At 41.9% G+C, this 23206-nt stretch overlaps 1 protein-coding gene across 2 annotated transcripts; it reads right to left on the reverse strand.

The window, feature by feature from the left end:
* Nucleotides 1–11820: 11820 nt before the first annotated feature.
* Nucleotides 11821–22419, reverse strand: LOC124258131 (protein PML-like). 2 transcript variants are annotated; one of them, XM_046692201.1, is made up of 6 exons: nucleotides 22363–22419; nucleotides 19330–20381; nucleotides 17152–17210; nucleotides 16481–16532; nucleotides 16250–16318; nucleotides 11821–12650 (listed from the first exon to the last, which is right to left on the reverse strand). In XM_046692201.1, exons 2-6 carry the CDS (start codon nucleotides 20378–20380, stop codon nucleotides 11995–11997), a joined length of 1887 nt encoding a protein of 628 aa, XP_046548157.1. In that variant the 5' UTR covers nucleotide 20381; nucleotides 22363–22419; the 3' UTR covers nucleotides 11821–11994. The 2 variants fall into 2 exon arrangements, with proteins under 2 accessions (XP_046548157.1, XP_046548156.1); XM_046692200.1 differs by lacking the exon at nucleotides 22363–22419 and adding an exon at nucleotides 22233–22342.
* Nucleotides 22420–23206: the final 787 nt, after the last annotated feature.

Below are 23206 nucleotides of genomic sequence, written 5' to 3' on the forward strand. Positions count from 1 at the left end.
TTAAAAATGCGTTTGATTTCATTGTGCTTCACTGCGCACGTATAGAACACTGCCGCACTACTTCAGCTTGACCACCAACATGACTAATATCAACACAACAGACGTGATGGAAATGCTGATAAAACATTTATTTAAACTCGAAAAATACAGTTATATGATTTCCCCCCCAACAATTATGAGGGAACCTCACTATCATATTACCTTCTATTATAAAAATATTCAAACTCAATTACAATACACAGCCCCAAACATAAACAAAACAATATCTAACCTATAAATCAGAAAGCCTTGTAAAAATACATCCCTATTTATACAAAATATGCAGCAAAACATTAGTAAACATTTACCTACCTGGTAAATGGTATATTTAATTCCGTTTAGAACGGGAAATTTGCAAGATAGATCTAACGGTCTGGCGAAACACCACATTTATGCCACTCATAGTCATACTCCATCATATCCCGTTGCATCGTTCACAAAATAATTCTGCTCTCTGCCAGTTTCCCCGCAAGGTTGTCACTGTTATGTTCATCTACTTTGAAAAACGCTTGGACACAGCGCCCAGTCCCAAACGATGAAAACAAAGTTCCAAGGAATCACAAGTTAGTCGCATGTACAATAAGCAGCAGTACTGTCACTCTTTTGTCGCATGGCGGGGTGGAGGCAGTACGTGAAATCACGATCGGCCGGTCATAAAAATCAACAGTCTTTGATAAGTTACAGGTCGTAGGTTGATCTATATAGAAAGGATCTATTCTTCGATTCTGCAGGGTTCAGATTCAACAGTCAGTCAAGTATTGTCCACTGTCACTTCAAATTTCAACCTTTCGCAAAATGTAAACAACACTGGCTCGTCCGCCATTTCAAACTGTTGCGTAACTGTCTACTTCCAAGAAAATAAGTAGGTCAGACGATTCCATTATAGTGTGGCCAGGGGGGTACAGTTTCACGGCACACAAAACAATAGGCTAGTTTTAGTCGTGTGGAGTTGGTATTACTCGGGTATTACCTAATTGCATTGAATAAACAGTAGTTTGATTTCTCTGGACAGAATATTGTTATGTTGTAATGTTAGAAAAATACGAACGGCACCTACCGCTCCCTTCACAGACGAGTTCAATTCGCCTCTCGTCCCATACCGGATTACGCAGTGTCTTCCGCTGAGCGAAGAAGTTCGATTTTAAATGGTTCATGGTAGAATGGAGATAACCCTAGTGTGTTTGAAAATCAGAGACATGCTTTACTGAATTGATGGCGACTAAATATTTCAATTGAAACCTCACGCTACGCGTTCGGTTCCAACTGAAATTTAGTCGCCATCAATTCAGTAAAGCATGTCTCTGATTGTCAAACACACTAGGTTTATCTCCTAATTGTAAACCAAGAGTCACCGTGTTCTTTAATCTGATTGGTTGAAAAACATGATCGAATGGTATTCGCTTCCCGAAAATTGCAAGACTATTCACTGCGTATTGACACGTACAAATATCGCAAATATCGTATTGTTGCGTCGTCAGCAGTGGTGACGTCATTCACCTGTGTTAGTGCTCACCGAACTGATGTTTATCAAGCTGTACTGAGCTTATCCACCTGTGAGCACAAAGAAAGCTGCACATCGCTTGCGTCAGGACGACTGTTTCGGGATCCCCTGCACATAACGTCGTATAGTCGACCAGACTGAAGGTCCCAGGTACAGACGGGTATGCAAACTACCCGTTCTGGCGTAGATCCAAAGACATATATTATACGTGCCCTTTTATTATAGCTCCGTCAGGCGTCTCTAAACTGCCATAACTGAACTCAACAATAACCTATTGTAAATGTCATGAGTAGTGTCTTGCTGTAAATGATCTTTTTCATATCTAATATTCATATTCCACTCCCAAGACGCACGAAACGCTCTCTGTTTACGTGACAGACCTAGCCTTTGTATGTGTCCTCGTGATAACTGGCTACACACCACTGGCTAAACGGGACTCGAACTAGGTCAAATTTCTTTTTTGTGACCAAATATGTATACATGGTTTTACGTCACATCGATCATTTTCGCACATATACAGCGACGTGAATAAACGTTTGTGTGTTTATCAAGTTTGTTCGGATTGTTTCCGATAAGTAATGCTTCTCCCACTGACATAGCATTTTCAAGTTATACCACCCAAATACAGCAAGTGAATAATGTGTTCTGTTGACCTCGAAGTGCCGAATGGCAGGCGAGGTGAGGTGAGGTGAGGTGAGGTGAAGAGAAATTGGGTTTAACGTCGTGCTTGAGAATATTTCGCTCATATGACGACGTGCATACATGTGTATATGTATGTGCGGCTGCTTGTACTAGCCCAGTCTGGTTTTATAGTGCTAGCCCACTGAGATACCATGCCGCAGTGAAGCATGAATACCCCACTCAGACACGTTATACTGACTCCGAGCCGACCAGTCCTCGTTGTACCCATTAATGCTGAGCGCCAGGCAGGGACCAACAAGTACCGTATTTTACCGTCTTTTGGTATGACGCGGTCGGGGATCGAACCCGCGACCTTCCGCTCTGCGGGCGGACGCTCTAACCACTACACCACGGAGGCGGTTGGCAGGCAAGGTGACAAGGACCGCCTCTTAATGTCATCTGTTTGTTTATTGTTGCCGCAATATTCCAGCTATAGGGCGGCGATCTGTGAATAATCGAGTCCCGATCAGACAATCCAGTGATTAACAGCATGATCATCGATCTACGCAACTGGGACATAATAACATGTGTCAACCAAATGAACGACTTTCTGTAGGACAGAGTGATTGAGTGTGTGTTTAGTTTTTACGCCGCTTTCAGCAATATTAACAATATTCCAGCAATATCATGGCGGGGGACACCAGAAATGGGCTTCACACATTGTACCCATGTGGGGAATGGAGCCCGTGTCTTCGGCGTGACGAGCGGTATGACAGAACCACCAGGGGAGACAGCAGTGCAGATCACTGACTTTCTTCCCAAAACAATTATAGTAAATTTAAACATACTACTATTTTTAACTGCAGCATTTATGTTATTTTACTTAATGGCTAGATTGTCAAAAATTGCTAACATCTGAAGGGGTGGTGTAAATCCAGCTAGGGTCAATGCAGGTAGCACAAGTAGTGTACGTTTCCATGGTCCCTAGTATGGTGATCTACCTTCAGTTGTTGGCGATCTATAGCCTGTTTTTATATTGTATTGTCTTATATATTTACATTTATATCTGTGATAATCTAATTGTTTTCTTGTCCTTCGTTGACATTTTTTATAAAAATTTACTCTCAATTATTATAAATCTATAATTTGATTTAGTCACGGTGTGGCTGAAATGTTGCCGATGTGACTTAAAATCTTAACTCACTCACTCACCCACTGACTTTTCTGCTCTTGCATAGATCACAGACTCACGCCGATCTTTCTAAACAATTCGCTTCGTGGACTCCGGGGGCTATACATCTATCACATCACAAAATGTCCACAACAAATGGTTGCACAAGGACGCAAGTCTGTGTGAGGCTCAGAACTTACCAATCAAGTAAACAGGATTTATCTGACACAATAATACACCACGAAAAGAAAAGAAATTACGTCTGCTGGCAGTTCATCTGGTATCATTCTTGTATATTATGTGTACATGTATTCAAATGATGGTTGTTTGTTGTTGTTGTTGTTGATGATGTTCTTGTTGTTAAAGCCGTACGCAGCAATATTCTAGCTTCATGGCGGATTCGAATGATGGACGTGTGACTATTAAGATATGGAATATACTCTTGATATATACTCAGCTAACTGAATCCTAGAAGTGATGTTTGCGTTGTTGTCAACAAAGATGTGCATCATCCAGGTAACAACACAGACGATGAAAGGTGGATTTCAGCATCATTAATATTTAAACAATGATGAATAACGTCCCATGACCCCGAACGACAACTCATACTGATAACACTGTTGATACAGAAGACGTATTAATGGGCGTGACCTCCAAGGACGACCGGGACAGCAACGCGACGTCTTTACGTGGACAGGATAACATGTCGGAAGACCCCCAATCTGAAGTCTTCACAAGTCGTCATGTGATTCAGCTGTTGTCGATGTCGTCTTCTGAGCTCATCCTAACTGTGTTCGATCAGGTTCATGTCTCGGGAACGGGAAGGCTAGTTCACGACATCAAGACTGGCTTTAGATAAGAAGTTGGTGTGACGTCACAAGCGGCGCCCCATTCATTGTGCGATCATCGTTGCCCGTCTGTTGTACCCGTGACGTCAGGTCCTACGACTACATTCAAACTGTCACAGCTGAGACAGTCTCGGCACACCTGCCTTTCCAAAACATGTTTTAATGCATTTCCCTGTTTATCAATTTGGGGCGGTGGGGTAGCCTTATGGTTAAAGCGTTCGCTCGTCACTCCGAAGACCCGGGTTCAATTCCCCACATGGGTACAGTGTGTGAAGCCCATTTCTGGTGTCCCCTGTCCCCAGTGATAATGCTGGAATATTGCTAAAAGCGGCGTAAAACTAAACTCACTCACTGTTTAGCAATGTGTTTATGTTTCCATTCTAATGCACGTGCGAAACAAAAACCCTAACAATAGGTTACAGGTGTGTAAATATTTGACCTTAGTTGATTCTTGAAGGAATTACACTACGGTATCTTCATACTGTCTATGGGGCGTTGGGCTAGTCTTGTGGTTAAAGCGTTCGCTCGTCACGCCGAAGACCCAGGTTCGATTCCCTACATGGGTACAATGTGTGAAGCCTATTTCTAGTGTCCCCGCCGTGGTGGCGCGTGGTCCGGTGCACAGAGCTCAGGTCACGAATCTGTTGAAGTTAAGACGAGCTCGGACAAGCCTTGGATGGGTGGCCGTGTTTGGCAGCCTGACTCCTGAGAGTTTCTAGGACTTCAGTCCTGCTCCACAACGAAGCACATGTGATGCATGTGATCTCACCTTAGGCAAGTGAGTTTGTTCAAATTGCCTCTGTTCACCCAGCACTATAACCTACTAGCAGCTTGTGTTATCCGGGGTAATAAGAATCAGATTCTGATTAATCGCCGCGATCAATCACTTGGTGTTTGGAGACCGTGCGCTATCGAAGATGACTTATTATTATATAGCTGGAATGTTGTTAAAACGGCGTAAAACTGAACTAACTCACTCATACTGTCTATACTATGTTTTAATACATGTTATAGTGGACACCCCTGGGTATTGGAGTAGCATATGAAGATTATGGATTTGGAAGTGAGTATTTCCCCGTGTATAATACCTTAATGATTTTACGTAACGTATAATTGTATTAGGCGAATTGTTTCAAGAGCACAATAATTTGGTACACGTTGTACATATCAGTCAGCATTCTCTAACGGTTTGGTGACCTTCGGGGCATAGAGGCGGTGGGGTAGCCTAGTCCGGGTTAAAGACCCGGGTTCGATTCCCACATGGGCACAAATGTTTAAAACCCATTTCTGGTGTCCCCCGTCATGATATTGATGGAATATTGCCTTAAAGCGGCGTAGAACTACACTCACTCACGCACACGTTCAGGACAGGACGTAGGTGCTGCTCACTGAACCAGCTTTAACCACTAGGCTACCCCCGGCCCCCTGTCCTAAACTGCACAGCGAAGGTAAATCAGATTACGAAAGGCCACCGAGTTTGAAATGTGTTTCGAGTGTGTCTCGTCTTTTGCAGGCACCTGCTGACCTACCAGAGGCCAGGCTTTGTAGTTGTGGTGGCCCATTCCAGTGGAGCATTTGTAGCCAATGAATTCTTCAGTCAGCTGGCTGCCAATGACATAAACAGACAGTTTGATCAGAAAATATTTTACTACAATTTGGACGGTGCAGGTAATATCGCAACAACGTTTTCATTTTTCGTGCTAATAAAAGAATTGATGAAAGTTCGTCTCAATTTGGGAGCAGACGAGCCGCGAATCGTTTTCAATTATTCTTCTATCTAACAAATAGCAACATATTTCACGCCCTACGATGTTTTGTAATGTTATAAAGTGAAATCATACATATAACAGGGGATTCTTTCCAAAACACATGCATTCTCATTGCATATTTGTTTGTGTTGCTCGCGTGCTGCTTTGTCTCAGGTGACGAGTGAAATTATAGCATTATCTTTGTGTTCATGTAATTTTACACGACAGATACATTAGTATCGTTTTTCATCGCTACATTACCTTTTGATAGATACTTATTGTGACACAGATTAACACGATCATTTGTTTCTGTGATGTTTAACGTCGCACTCCCCAATATTCCAGCTATATGGTGGCGGTCTGTAAATAATCGAATCTGCTACAGACAATCCAGTGATCAATACCATGAGAATCGATCTAGGTAACTGGGGTACGATGACATAATATGTATGAAATAAGGCCGGCAGAGGTACAGATAAGCTGCGTATCTGCGTAAATTACGCAAACATTTATGTGATAACCCAATTCCTATTAAGTCTATTGCGTACAAGTACGCTTGAAGTTTTGTAAATACTCAATAAATGTGATCTTACATGCGTACACACAAAAATGTCAAGTTGTAGCTTGCGTACCGGTGGATAGATAAAATAGCTGACGTATATTGGGAGGCTCTATTTTAGGACATGAACTTGACATCTTGCAGTCTTTCTTATCGTTTCTCATTTCAGAGATCAAAGGTAAATCACAAACACTAACATTTAAGCTATATTATATTTTTAAAATGAATGGAAAATGGCAAAATACCCAAATGAGTTTGATTGAGGTGAGTACAATCTATTTAGTTACTCAAACGAAAATTAGGATACCCAATTGAGATGAACACAAGGGAGTACATAACCCAATGACCCAAAAAGTTATCTGTAGCTCTGAAGGCCCGTCCGACCTCCCGAGACAGGCTAGATTTCTGACGGACAGCTAAATTTACAGCTAGCCAGACCGATGGTCCTGTAAAAAAATAGATGATATGGTCCATACATCTGTGTAATTTACTTTGGATTGCCCGGTCTGGATAAGTCCATTTGAGTCTGGACGGGAGTGAGTGAGTGAGAACAGCCGGTGCTTCCACGACGTGATGATCATCCACCACCCCTGGAGCACCACCTACTTCGACGTGGGCCGCGACTACAGCCTGTTTGCACTGGGAGACAGAGAAGTCCAGTCGACATACATTTCCCACACAGTGTCCCTCCTGTCTGCGATGAGAGACTGAACTACTAAAGATGCAGCCAATAAACAACGATTGATTACACACGAGTGGTTATTTATAATCATAAGATGCTTCGCTAAACGATCTAAGGCGATGAAGTACACCATTTGGCATTGCGTCACATTGTATTGACGTCACTACGCAATTCGCGTCCTTTTGTAATCAAACGTACCTGGAAAAGTTGCGGAAGAGTTTTGTACTGTATTCTACCATGAATCAAGAAAATACTAGATTCTGATTGAAAAATCAGACGGCATCAATTGTGGATTGACGCTCATCTGATTGTAAGGCCGCTTCACCGCGCATTAACAAATCATATTGTGAGAACTACTTCCGTTTGACCACAATGATGGCGGATCATAACAACAACTCCATGGATTTTGACGCTGACTTTGGAATATTCCACATAGGAAATTTTTGGATTAAAAATGCGTTTGATTTCATTGTGCTTCACTGCGCACGTATAGAACGCTGCCGCACTACTTCAACTTGACCATCAACATGACTAATATCAACACAACAGACGTGATGGAAATGCTGATAAAACATTTATTTAAACTCGAAAAATACAATTATATGATTTCCCCACACAATTATGAGGGAACCTCACAATCATATTACCTTCTATTATAAAAATATTCAAACTCAATTACACAGCCCCAAACATAAACAAATCAATATCGAACATATAAATCAGAAAGCCTTGTAAAAATACATCCCTATATATACAAAATATGCAGCAAAACATTAGTAAACATTTACCTACCTGGTAAATGGTATATTTAATTCCGTTTAGAATGGGATATTTGCAAGATAGATCTAACGGTCTGGCGAAACACCACATTAATGCCACTCATAGTCATACTCCATCATATCCCATTGCATCGTTCACAAAATAATTCTGCTATCTGCCAGTTTCCCCGCAAGGTTGTCACTGTTATGTTCATCTACTTTGAAACACGCTTGGACACAGTCCAGTCCCAAACGATGAAAACAAAGTTCCTAGGAATCACAAGTTAGTCGCATGTACACTAAGCAGCAGCACTGTCACCCTTTTGTCGCATGCCGGGGTGCAGGCAGTACGTGAAATCATGATCGGCCGGTCATAAAAATCAACAGTCTTTGATGAGTTACAGGTCGTAGGTTGATCAGGAAAGGATCTATTCTTCGATTCTGCAGGGTTCAGATTCGACAGTCAGTCAAGTATTGCCCACTGTCACTTCAAATTTCAACCTTTCGCAAAATGTAAACTCTGGCTCGTCCGCCATTTCAAACTGTTGCGTAACTGTCTACTTCGAAGAAAATAAGTAGGTCAGACGATTCCATTAGAGTGTGGCCAGGGGGGTACAGTTTCACGGCACACAAAACAATAGGCTGGTTTTATTCGTGTGGAGTTGGGATAAAAAAACAACAAGATCTCGGGTATTACATAATTGCATAGAATAAACAGTAGTTTGATTTCTTTGAACAGAAAATTGTTATGTTGTAATGTTAAAAAAATACGAACGGCACCTGCCGTTCCCTTCACAGACGAGTTCAATTCGCCTCTCGCCCCATGCCGGATTACGCAGTGTTTCCGCAGAGCGAGGAAGTTCGATTTTAAATGGTTCATGGTAGAATGGAGATAACCCTAGTGTGTTTGAAAATCAGAGATATTACAGTGTGACGTCATGCAAATATTGTACTTATGAGATAAACCTAGAGTGTTTGAAAATCAGAGACATGCTTTACTGAATTGATGTCGACTAAATTTCAATTGGAACCGAACGCGTAGCGTGAGGTTTCAATTGAAATATTTAGTCGACATCAATATTTGCATGACGTCACACTGTAATGACGTCACTGCACTGGTAACCGACGTCACGATGCATGTCAGTTGTCATCGCCTCGTACAGCCTCCTACAGTAAAACTACCCGTAGCACCCCGTTTCTTGGTTTGCAGTTGCTTCACTCGGCTAACATCACTGTTGGAAAGATTACGTTTATGTTTTACGACGGATATAATGTCTCAGTTCGACTCACAATTAAACAGCGACACGGCAACGTTCGCATTGTTTACATTCCCACAATGCATCCGTTGAATGTGGCGTGACTATAGTCCGTTTGGCTCAAAAGCGGACCGATGAATTGCAATCTAACTCGAAAACTTATAAACATATAATACTCAATAAAACGCTGATAATAATCAAAACATCAGACCAACTCTGTGATTTGTTGCAGAAATTATGTCCTAAAATTAAAAAAGTTGTTTTAACAAACTATCATTAAAATTTGTAAACAGTTCACTATTTGTTACGAGGTAGGAGTGCAGAGAAAGGGACAGCCAGGTGGTAGAGAAGCTCGTGCACAAGTGCCGACAAAGCCTAACAGAGTTTGCCTGACGTTTTGATTATGATCAGTGTTTCTTTGAGTATTTTATGTGTATTAGTTTTCGAGTTAAATTGCAATTCATCGGTCCGCTCTTGAGCCAAACGGACTATAGTCAGGTTCATCCGGATGTACAGATCTAAACTTACGTTGGTAGGAGAAATGCGACGTTGATGTTGCCCCATTTGGTTTATGTAAATCACAGATGTAATTAAAATAATTTAGAGAAGATATTTAACCCGAGCGTAAATCGTCATCAACCTTTGCTTTTTCTGGTACCGCGTGTCCTAACGGAGGGGGGCAGACACGTCAATAGAACAGCACGTCTGTAAGATCATCGACACCGTCGATTTTCCGTTTGTTTCCTGCCTAGATTGATTTCTGTGTGTGTTAAATTTGGCATCTAAGAAAAGATATACAGTACGTTCTACTTCGATGTACAATGCAATAAATTGGAAGACGCTTGGGTCCGAGTGCTTTAACGTTATAATAGTTCAGGCCAAAAGTTTATTAGGCCAATTTTACACTGTACATGGGGATAGAGCGAACTGTACATTATTTCTTCTCTAAGTTGATCTGGTGTCCCCCCGCCGTGATGTTGCTGGAATATTGCTAAAAGCGGCATAAAACCAAACTCAGTCAGTCAGTCAGTCAGTCTCTAAGTTGACAAGTATAATACTTACCGACGATAAATCTAAGGCAGAAAACAAACAGAAAAATGAAGGTGACCTAAATCAATAGACTTTATATGGGGTAGAGCGAACTGGATTTCTTAAGCATATATGTTAAGGGTTAGTTTTATAACTTTTGATAAAACTGTTATTTTATGCAATGTCATGTTATACACAGTTCCTTTTTCCGTTAATAAATATAAACTATAGCTGTATTGTGAAACATCGGCATTGATCCTTACGGTTGAGTCATCAGTAACATCAGAAATCCTATGTATGACTGTTATCAGGTGCGTGAGTGAGTATGTTTTACGCCGTTTTTAGCAATATTCCTGTAAAATATCACGGCGGGGGACACCAGAAATGGGCTTCACACATTGTACCAGTGTGCGGAATTGAACCCAGGCCCCTGAATACATTTTGACCCCTTAAACATGTTGGAATCTCAAAATATATTGGCCCCTGAATACACATTGGCCCCTGAGTACATGTTGGCCCCTAAATACATGATGGCCCCTGAATACATATTGGCCCCTGAATACATATTGGCCCCTGAATACATGTTGGCCCCTTAAACATGATGGAATCTCAAAAATATATTGGCCCCTGAATACATGTTGGCCCCTGAATACATGTTGGCCCCTAAAACATGTTGGCCCTTAAAACATGTTGGCCGCTGAAAACTTGTTGGCCCCTGAATACATGTTGGCCCCTGAATACATGTTGGCCCTTAAAACATGTTGGCCCTTAAAACATGTTGGAGCCTGAATACATGTTGGCCCCTGAATACATGTTGGCCCCTGAATACATTCCCCACATCACTCGAGCTGACAGTGTGAGATTGCTGCTGAATAGTAGCTGTGGATCAGCAATAAATTCACGAAGACTTCCTGTTGTATTATATTATATCCAAAGCCAACTTTCATAGACGCTTCATACCCAAGCCACTAATATTAACTTATTGTATATATAAGACGAATATATATATGGATGACATTACTTGTACATATCTGTATTGTGCATGTACATTAACGTTTTTACGTCCCTACAAAATACAGAGAGGTCATATGTGTATACAAGCATAGAAGAAGCGTAATACAGTGGGTTATTTTACAAATCAGGTTTTACAGTGTACATTTCTAGAAATCACACTAGTTCAAATAAAATAAATGTCACTAACAAATTTCACATTCATAACTTGTTGTTTCAAAGCGAGTTTATACCCACGACATCAAGATACACATAATGTATACGGTATGGCTGGACTGACAGTGTCTCTGACAAATTTCACATGTGTCATAACATGGCATCATGACAGTGTCTTATAACTAGAGCTTTCTTCTCCCCCGTCATGTTGATATCGTTGGTACATATCTCTGTGTGTTCCTACTCACCACCATGGCCGCCGGTGTCATAACATGGCATCATGACAGTGTCTTATAACTAGAGCTTTCTTCTCCCCCGTCATGTTGATATCGTTGGTACATATCTCTGTGTGTTCCTACTCACCACCATGGCCGCCGGTGTCATAACATGGCATCATGACAGTGTCTTATAACTAGAGCTTTCTTCTCCCCCGTCATGTTGATATCGTTGGTACATATCTCTGTGTGTTCCTACTCACCACCATGGCCGCCGGTGTCATAACATGGCATCATGACAGTGTCTTATAACTAGAGCTTTCTTCTCCCCCGTCATGTTGATACATACGTGTCTGGGTGTGATCATACTCACCACCATGCCCGCCTTTAGCATGCCTCATCACGACAGCGCCTTGTCAATCATGCCTTTCTTCTCCTCTGTCATGTTGATGTCACTGCCCACTACAAGTCTCATGCTGACAGTGTCTTTATATGCACCATACACCCCAAATATCGGCCACAAGGGTTGACTGGAGTCTACATTGTCTAACGTCGACATCACCTTGTTCTCCTTCACATCAATGAAGACAATCTTCTTCCTGGCGTCATCATAGACAACACCGTAGTGTAGTGTGTGTGATGCCCCTGCTGTGTTGGGGATGGTGTCGGGTAGATGTAACACTTCCTCTCCCTCCTTCCAGGTTATCCTACATATCCCTTTGTGAGTAGGACAGTGGCGGACGGTCAAACTGTAGGCATGGGGACGGCGGGCTACGTAGTGAGTCATGTCCCTCTCTCCCTCAGCACAGACACAAACCTCCAGGATGAGAATTTCCCTTGGGAGTGTTTTGTCAAGTCTGACCCTGGTCTCCGTCTCCCAGTACTGGGGACAATCAGCCAAGGGGAGGGGGATAGTGCTGCATGTGCCCCAGTAGTTCTTCAGTCTCCCTTTCCCTGCAGACCTGGTGTCCGACGTGCTGTTGATCAAGTCCCCCTCTGTGTTGATGTGGGTGAGGTCAAGGTTGACTATATCTGTGTCATACTTCAGATGTATACCTACAACACATAAATGTGGATTAGATGCTCATGTTGTCATTCACTGGGTTGTCTGAATAATTTCAAACCGCCGTCACATATCTGGAATATTGCTGAATGCAACGTTAATCAAGCTGAACAAACAAACGAGCAAAACATAAGCTTCAGAAAATTACTTTAAAAAAACAACAAAGCGTAAGGGTTAGTTTTGATCAAAGATTGACCACAGGGGCTAACTACGTGAGGTGAGGTGAAATTGGGTTCAACGTCGTGCTTGAGAATATTTCGCTGATATGACGACGTGCATGCGTGTGTATGTGTATGTGCGGCTGCTTGTACTAGCCGATACTGAAGCTGGTTTTATAGTGCTAGCCCACTGAGATACCATGCCGCAGTGAAGCATGGATACCCCACTCAGACACATTATACTGACTCTGAGCCGACCAGTCCTTGTTGTACCCATTACTGCCGAGCGCCAGGCTGGGACAAACAAGTACCATATTTTAACGTCTTTTGGGTATGATGTGGTCGGGGATCGAACCCGCGACCTTCCGCTCTCCGGGGGCAAACTACATAATCAAGCTGCTATCTGTATATTATTTCAAGCCCTGTCACATACACGTCGGGTGAACTGAATGTAATTAAGTGGAGTGACCAGTCTAGCAGACGCTCATCTGTTGTCACCGATTCAGAAAACAAAAATGATTCAGGATGCTGCTGCTGTATCTCAAATATGTTTGTTGAAATTCAAATTACTGAATTATACTTGCTCAGCATCATCAAGACGGATGGGAAACAGTAACAACATGTAACACGTAAACAATAACAATAACAGAAGAATATATAATCATGCTCATGAAATTGTAACACCTAATTTAGTATTATTTAGTGAAGTCAAATCCTGATTACAATATTTTGAAGTTGATGTATTAAAATGTCGGCCAAGTCCTAAAGATTTTGAAACTGGTTTACTGAAATCGGTTTCAAGGAGTTGGCAACATTTTGGGATGCGGGTACTACCGGCCGACATATGTGCAAACTTAGACTGACTGACTGAGTTTGGTTTTACGCCGCTTTTAGCAATATTCCAGCAATATCACGGCGTGGGACACCAGAAATGGGCTTCACTCATTGTACCCATGTGGGGATTCGAACCCGGGTCTTCGGCGTGACGAGCCAACGCTTTAACCACTAGATTACCCCACCGCCCTACAAACTTAGACCATCTGGTCATAAAATTCGTCTCTGTAAAAGGATTGAGGAGGTCATTCTGACACGTCTCCGTTTTGGAAACTGTGGGCTAAATGCCTACATGAGTATTATTGAAGAGGCGGTCTCTTCAGAATGTGGCCATTGCAATTTGGAGGCCCCTGAAAATATTGAACACTCTCTAATTACATGTCTTGTGAATAACAACATACAAACACATATCAGAAGTGCTGTACTTGAAATTAAATGATGGTATAACAGTTTTGGGCCCCGATATCATACATGGGTAAGTGCAATGGGCAGCTTTAGATTTTGTCTCTCATCACATGGAAAATATGATGTAATTTGACAGGCTCTCAAATGTCTTAGACAGATTTAGTTCTGCTGTGATTTTATATCTTGTTGACCTACTGCGTTTTATTGAATGAGTATTTCATGTTTCGGAAATGGAAGTGATGGAAGGTTTTAATCCATAAAATGAAGCAGAGGTTTATGTATCCGTGTATCAAAATAAATATTGATAATACTGACGTCTCCTTTATGCTATCTAAATGACTTTTGGCAATACAATATCTGATGATTTATATAACGTCAAGTCACTGTGTTGGTCCACGTCGCCCTAAAACTATTAACTCAACCGACCAGTAGTTCAGGTACGAAATCAAATAGGCGCCGGCCAAGAACGTGCAAATCATGACGAAACCGCTCCTGACGTTGTGCGTTTGATTGAATGTTTATTGTAAGTCTTCACCTGGTGCTCGGCGGAGGGCATGAACTCTACAGTAAACCACATGTATAACGTACACGCTTATAACGAACTGATGGATATAACGTACGTTTGTTTTGGTCCCGACCACTAAATTTAATGGCCATCCCTAGTTCGTTATGACTGTTCTTTGCGGTTCATCAAAGTATATATTTATCATGAGGATATATCTACCGTTCACGCTCATTATGACTGGAACCTATTTCTCTGTCTGGTATCATGATAGCACTGGAGTGGATTTGATAGCACTGGAGTAGAACTGATAGCACTGGAGTAGAACAGATAGCACTGGAGTAGAACTGATAGCACTGGAGTAGAACTGAGAGCACTGGAGCGGAACTGATAGCACTGAAGTGGAACTGATAGAACTGGAGTGGAACTGATAGCACTGGAGTAGAACTGATAGCACTGGAGTGGAACTGATAGCACTGCAGTAGAACTGATAGCACTGGAGTGGAACTGATAGCACTGGAGTAGAACTGATAGCACTGGAGCGGAACTGATAGCACTGGAGTGGAACTGATAGCACTGTAGTAGAACTGATAGCACTGGAGTAGAACTGATAGCACTGGAGCGGAACTGATAGCACTGGAGTAGAACTGATAGCACTGGAGTAGAACTGATAGCACTGTAGCGGAACTGATAGCACTGGAGTGGAACTGATAGAACTGGAGTAGAACTGATAGCACTGGAGTAGAACTGATAGCACTGGAGCGGAACTGATAGCACTGGAGCGGACCTGATAGCACTGGAGTAGAACTGATAGCACTGGAGCGGAACTGATAGCACTGGAGTAGAACTGATAGCACTGGAGCGGAACTGATAGCACTGGAGTGGAACTGATAGAACTGGAGCGGAACTGATAGCACTGGAGTAGAACTGATACCACTGGAGTGGAACTGATAGCACTGGAGCAGAACTGATAGCACGGGAGTGGAACTGATAGCACTGGAATGGATCTGATAGCACTGGAGTGGAACTGACAGCACTTGAGCGGAACTGATAGCACTGGAGTGGAACTGATAGCACTGGAGTGGAACTGACTAGTTCTGATTAACGTTACTCAGAAGGTGGTGCATTAGGTTACACTGACCCTTAAGGTATAATATAGCCGAGGGACATTCTCTGGACACAGCGGGTACCAATATTCCATATATACATATAACTAAGTCCTGAAACTTGTCTCAGGTAAGTGGCGGACAGCTTGGAAAATGGTTCGCCCCTTTGAAGCAGGATAACAAACACTGAAGTTACATATTATTAAAGAAGCGTGAAGGTCCGGGTTAGAATTGGCCTTCAGAAACCTGTGCTTGTCGTAAGAGGCAATTAACGGGATCGGGTGGTCAGGCTCGCTGACTTGGTTGACACATGGTATCGTATCCCAGTTGCGTAGATCGATGCCAATGCTGTTGACCACTGAGATTGTTTTACATACCGGCACCATATGGCTGAAATATTGCCGATTGCGGCGTTAAACGACAAAGAAACCATATCCTTGTATATAGCTTATTAGTAAAACAGGTGTATTAACGAATATTCGACTATCGACTACTTTGGAATGGCTAATACAGCTGAACCACTCGAACAATACGTTCAGACATCGCAGCTTAAGCATACATTGTACATGGGTAGAGTATGTACGTACACTTCAGCACCATCGACTTGTCCAAGACGTCTGGTTTCAGCAGGTGAACGTCGCATTCACTGAGCAGTCCTGCAACATCAACATTGCCATCACTTTGATAAAACAACATTTTCATATCTTGTAGTGAATGTCAATAATAAACCCAACACACAGGCCAACATTTTAGTGTTAGAACCTGGACTCAGTTATCTGAACGAAGAAAGTAAAGGAACAAAGGTGACTGGACTTTACCAAGCAGGAAATGGGTGGTTTCTGAGGCTCTCTTCTTGATGTCATCGATGGTCTGAAAGGATAATCATTAATCATTAATTATTATACGTAGGTAGGCATGTCGGGGCACATAGGGAGGTAGGTGATAGGTAGGTATAAAAATATCTAAAATGTTTTGAATAAAACTTAACAGAAAACACACGATGCACCGAATATAACTTTTATCTACTTCCATAGCGATGTTTCCGGATTCCCATACAGTGGCCTGACAACGTTATAAGGGTCTATGACGTGTAGGTCGCTATGATGTTATAACTAAGAAATTGTTATCCATGAATTGTGCCCACTTTGTTGTGAACGAATACCTCTAAAATAACTGATGTTACCATGTACTTCTTTTCAATGAAGTGAATATTTAAAAATCATATCAGTCTCAGGTCGTTACATCTGGTATTTAGCTTGCATGTATTTCGATTTTGCTTTTGTCTCAGTCAATGTTCAGTTTTGCGATGTGCTGGATAGATAATTATGGAAATGAACTCCTAAAAACGGATTCAAAATGTTGCTTTGGGCCGTTGTCTTAAATTTTTATTGGTTTAAGTACATTCATTACTTTGTAGTCATACATACTCTCTCATACCCTCTTCTTTAGGGGTTATGGTGCATCATATTATTTAAATTACCAAACTCACCTTCTCATATGTGATTTCCATCTCAGCCATGAAGTCATGTTCAGTTTGAGTTTCCCTGTCTGAAACAACACAACGATGTACATATAAATTTCAAAACATACATACATACATACATACATACATACATACATACATACATACATACATACATACATACATACATACATACATACATACGCACGCACGCACGCACGCACGCACGCACGCACGCACGCACACACACACACACACATACATACATACATACATACATACATACATACATACATACATACATATGAATGAATGATTAGTGTTTTACGCCGCATCATCAATATTACAGCTGCTAGGGGCGAGACATCCATTTAGAAGTCTTGATTGTAAAATTCCCAATTCCATTATGAACATGTGTTTATGAAGTGCGTGTATGTTAAGTATTTGACACAACCTGTTGATCAGAAACTGGCATAGTGAGAACACCTACCTGTGCTTTAAGTACAATATTTGTGCTTTTGGAGCAAGAAACTCGAGTTGCTAAGAATGATGTGTCACATGTTTAATTTGGGATTACACTTTCCCAGTAAAGCACAAATTCTACTAGCCGAGATTTGAACCCACACTGTCAGATTCAGGCACCCAGTCACATAATGTCAGCGATCTTACATACTCAGCCAACGGAGTTTCCATAAAAATGGAAGTCTGACAACTGGTAGACTAGGCCATGTGCTTTGTGTACCCATCTGACATCTGGTAGACTAGACCATGTGCTTTGTGTACCCATCTGACATCACGTAGACTAGACCATGTACTTTGTGCACCCCTCAGACATCTGGTAGACTAGACTACGTGCTTTATTTGTGTAACCCTCAGACAACTGGTAGACTAGACTACGTACTTTATTTGTGTACCCCTCTGACATCCGGTAGACTAGACCACGCACTTTGTGCACCCATCAGACATCTGGTAGTCTAGACCACGTACTTTATTTGTGTACCCCTCTGACAACTCGTAGGCTGGACCACGTTCTTTATTTGTGTACCCCTCTGACAACTGGTAGACTAGACCATGTACTTTGTGCACCCATCAGACATCTGGTAGACTAGACGACGTACTTTATTTGTGTACCCCTCTGACAACTGGTAGACTAGACCAGGTACTTTGTGTATCCCTCTGACATCTGGTAGACTAGACCATGTGCTTTCTGTACCCATCTGACATCTGGTAGACTAGACCATTTACTGAGTGCACCCATCTGACATCTGGTAGACTAGACCACGTACTTTATTTGTGTACCCCTCTGACAACTGGTAGACTGGACCACGTACTTTATTTGTGTACCCCTCTGACATCCGGTAGAATAGACCATTTACTTTGTGCACCCCTCTGACAACTGGTAGACTAGACCACGTACTTTATTTGTGTACCCCTCTGACAACTGGTAGACTAGACCACGTACTTTATTTGTGTACCCCTCTGACAACTGGTAGACTAGACGACGTACTTTGTGTACCCCTCTGACAACTGGTAGACTAGACGACGTACTTTGTCTACCCATCTGACAACTGGTAGACTAGACCACGTACCTTTTGTACCCCTCTGACAACTGGTAGACTAGACGACGTACTTTATTTGTGTACCCCTCTGACAACTGGTAGACTAGACGACTTACTTTGTGTACCCCTCTGACAACTGGTAGACTAGAGGACGCACTTTGTGTACCCATCTGACAACTGGTAGACTAGACTATGTACTTTGTGTACCCCTCTGACAACTGGTAGACCAGACCACGTACTTTGTGTACCCCTCAGACAACTGGTAGACTAGACCACGTACTTTATTTGTGTACCCCTCTGACAACTGGTAGACTAGACCACGTATTTTGTGTACCCCTCTGACAAATATAAATTGACACGGCTCACATGGCCGACGGCTATAAATAGACAATGCCATTTTGAGAGTAGCCAAATGTACATGATGCATTTGGGCTGACACTTATAAGTAAGGCATACATTCTAGAACCCCAAAAGTTCTGGAATCTGTAATTTACTGAGAAAGTGTAATCTCAAATACAACAAATGTTACGTCTGACCACTTTCTAAATGGTATTGTGAATCCATAAGAATAGTGTATCTGCAAGCACTATAGAACGCTCTTCCACTTCTTCTCGCAATAAAAAAGAACGTGCAATCATATAAATACCTCTTGCATATTCTTCTTTCAATTCCTTGGTCACGACGGCCCCAAATCGTGATATGTTTGATTTCAGCTTTGACAAGCCGTTGGTGTTAAAGACAGCTGTGGGTATGTCCTGTGTTTGAGTCTCAGCAGTGTCAAGGAAAGCCCGAGTTGCCTCCCTTACAGAACTCTCCAACTCCAGGAGGTCTGATTGTGAGGCATACGTGAGAACCTTGGTGACGTAGTGTAAAACCTCAGAGCATTTCTTCGAAGCTTCTTCACATGTGTTTAGCTGAGTGCGGAGACTTGTCTTGGTCGCCTTCGTCTGACCTTCAAGATCATTTAGAAGTTCCTTCTCTCTTTGATCAAGTTGTGATCGCAGAACTCTGAAAGTATGGCCAATATTTTCTGTCAACGTATTGCTCGTTGTATCTGTGATTTCGGTCCCTCGTCTGATATTCTGAATGTTGGACTGTTGGTGAGCTTGTAAGGTTGCCAGCTCAGTTTTGTGTTGGTCCAGCTGTTTGAGGATACTTTCAGCTACCACATCTACCTTCTCAACTTCATGATCTGCATGATCTTCAAATCTGCATCTTCCACAAATCAAAATGTTGCATCTCCGATCAAAAAGATAAAGAGAGTCATGGCTGTGGATACTGCAAGGGGTTGGAATGTTTGAGACAGCTGGTTTAAAGTCGCTGAGGTTTTGAAGTACATGTTTTCTGGTCAGTTTGAAGTTGCTGTGCATATTCTGGCAGTATTCACAGAGGAGCTCTTCACACTCCCGACACCAACACACAGCCTGGTTGCCGTCATCTTCGTGTGTACAGAGAAGCTCTGTGGGGCGATGTTTGGCTGTCAGATGAAATATTTCTTTCTGTCTCACTGCATCCTTCTTGAGCCTTGTATCTGTGAGGTTGACCTCCCTCTGACAAGTAGAGCATGATATCACACCAGCAGCTGCTGATGTCACACACGTCTCACACACCGCGTGTAGACAGGGCAGTAGGTAGGGGGCGGGACCTTTGAGGACAAACTGCTGATGACAGACAGAACACTTGGGGAAGATGTCCATTCTGGAAGACAGTAGACTCTAATGAGTGATCTCTGTTATATTTCCCTTTATGGTGAGATAGGTAGTTTGCAAACCAACATATAGTTGGCACCCAGAGAACAGTTTACAAACATCTCAATTTTATACCGAACGTCAAATCGCTGATTGAAACCCAAGGCATTTGAGTCCACAGTAGAAATCTTAAAAGCGCCATTTTAAAATCTTCCTTTCTGCCACAAACTAGAAATATTCGGGCCTGGCCAGTATCTATCTATCTTGTTGCTTTGCACAGTTTCGTTTGTGCCATACAATAGTAAACACTGAACTTTTTAATCTGTAATTACACATGTTCATATTGCAAGTACTTGTCTATAGACATTTCACTTCGTGACAATGCAGCCGTGACAACACCTGTGTTTTCAAAGGTGGTTATTGTGACGTACAAGCCCTGATCGACCAATCTCTTTCCTATATTTTCTATATTCATTGAAGAATGTACCAAAACGCCGATGTAACATTTTATAAAAAACGTATTCCTGATGTGTTAAAAGACATATTAAGCATTTCATGTATTCCAACTTTGCATTGTCCGCTTGTCCAACTATTTCAAATAAGACATATGTCTGTGTCCTCAACACAGTGTCTTGTAGAGTTAGCCTCATTGTAGAATAACAACTAGTGTCTGACATTCACATATTTTCAGGACTGATGATTCCTAAACTATATTAATTATATGTTAGATTAATTAAATATAATAAAGGTGCTCGGAGACACATATAGGAAAGCAACAGACCGTGAAGATCTGCGTTAGAAAAAGTCGCAAGAGTCGACTATCGGCATCGGATGGTCAGGATCTCTGACTTGGTCGACACATGTTATTGTATCCAAATTCCGTGGATGATAAATATAGGTTATCACGCGAGTGTGGTTTGGGATGGTTAATATCCTGCATTAGGAATAATCATTGTATTAGCGAGCCTTGGCGAGACACGAACGGACACGACCGCCGACCCTTGACGCCATGTTTGTTTACACTGTGAAAGTAGTCCCTGAAATTTGCATATGACCTTTCTAATTTGCATCGATATCCGTATATGACCCCAACGGATACCGAAAATATCCGTGTGCTTTATCCTGCCGAGAACACTACCCATTGTATGATAATACAGTTGATCACTGGATTGCTTGGTCCAGTCTTGATTATTTTCAGACTATCATGATATAGCTGGAATATTGCTGACTGCAGCGTTTCACAACAAACAAGAAACAGCAACAAAACTTACAAATTACAACACGCGACAGGCTGTTTTTCAGAACTGACGCCTGTTGATTAGTGCTACTCCCGTGTCTGTATATGCTTGTCCTCCTTTATGTCCACGAAATACTGGTCGCCCGACAACATATCCACATTCTATCCACAACACACAGAGGCGAGGCGGTTCGGTAACATCGAGAGCTCCCTGGCCACATATATCCATACAACGTATAACCTTGCAGTGCAGTCTTTTCAACACGACAACAATAAGAAAGCTATTCATTCAACAGATCTTTCCGTGCTTTCAACATCGGCGCAGTAATAGCTGGTTAGATTTTGTGTATAGCGCACTTTTGAACTAAAGCGACACGACACGACAAAGGCTTGTCGGTGCACGATATGACACAAAGACGGTGTGTCGTGGCGTATGTGAGTAGCTAGCTGATTCGATTTTGTACAAAACGTACTTTTAAACTAACGCAACACGATATAGGCTTGTCCGTCTCCATATGACACAATTACGGTGAGTCATGGCGGGTATGAGTGGCAAGCTGCCATCATCGTAAAACGAAAGTAGAAATTTGTTGTTGTTACGTATCTCAAATATACAGGATTTACATTGTACGGACATGGTATTTGTACCACAAGCAGTAACAACGTGGCATCGTGACATATACTAGCAAATGTTGGACCAGACAGATAACCGTGCACTGGCCTGCGAGATGAGAGACAGTTACAACACACCTACCTAGACAAATGTCTTCCTCCGATGTGGCACAGAGGTCACTTCCGGCAGATGACACGTGACTAACATACTTGAAGTGTAATCTATCCGGTGCATGTTTACAGTGTTATTGCCTGACTGCATATTCATGCTGTCAGGCGAGCGTCCTCGATAATCTCCAGGGTATACGTTACGATCCCTCTCCACTATAACCTGGATGCATCCACGGCTTGCATCCAAATAGCTGTATTAGCTTGTCGTTTCCAACCTCACATAGTTAAACATCCATTCTTCGATCTTCTTTAATATACCTCCGTTGCGAAAGTGCAATTATAAATATTTTTTTTGCAAAATTAACATTTAAGCTCCCTTTTGTGCAAAATGTGGATGAAATATTGAAGTTCCTTTGTAAACCTATAACTGTGTCAGAAAATAGATATAAATCATCAGCATAGAATAATAAAGAACTCTAAAAATTCTGCTCCAACAAAATACCTTTTCGTCGTCAGACGATGTAAGATCCTCTTAGAGTTGTTTTACAAAGATACTGAATAAAAATGGACTTAGTATACATCCTTGGCGTACAGCAATCAAGGAATTGAAATATTCTTAAATACTACAATTTGATAGTTTTACAGCTATAGTTTTAATGTACGCAATATTGAAAGCATTTCCCCCGACTATTGTTTTGAGAAAGAATACACCATGACAGATCTCTATTTACACAATCAAATGCTGTATGGAAAATCAATATATAAACAATAAAAAACGACCTTTAGACTTAGACAAGTATTTTTGAATTAAAGCCTGTAAGGTGAAAATATTGTCAACAGCTGAATAGCTTGAGCGGAATCCAGCTTGACATTCT

The sequence above is a fragment of the Haliotis rubra genome, unplaced genomic scaffold (genome assembly GCF_003918875.1).
Source record: "Haliotis rubra isolate DU_JTF1 unplaced genomic scaffold, ASM391887v1 Scf683, whole genome shotgun sequence".
NCBI classification, from domain to species: Eukaryota; Metazoa; Mollusca; class Gastropoda; order Lepetellida; family Haliotidae; genus Haliotis; species Haliotis rubra.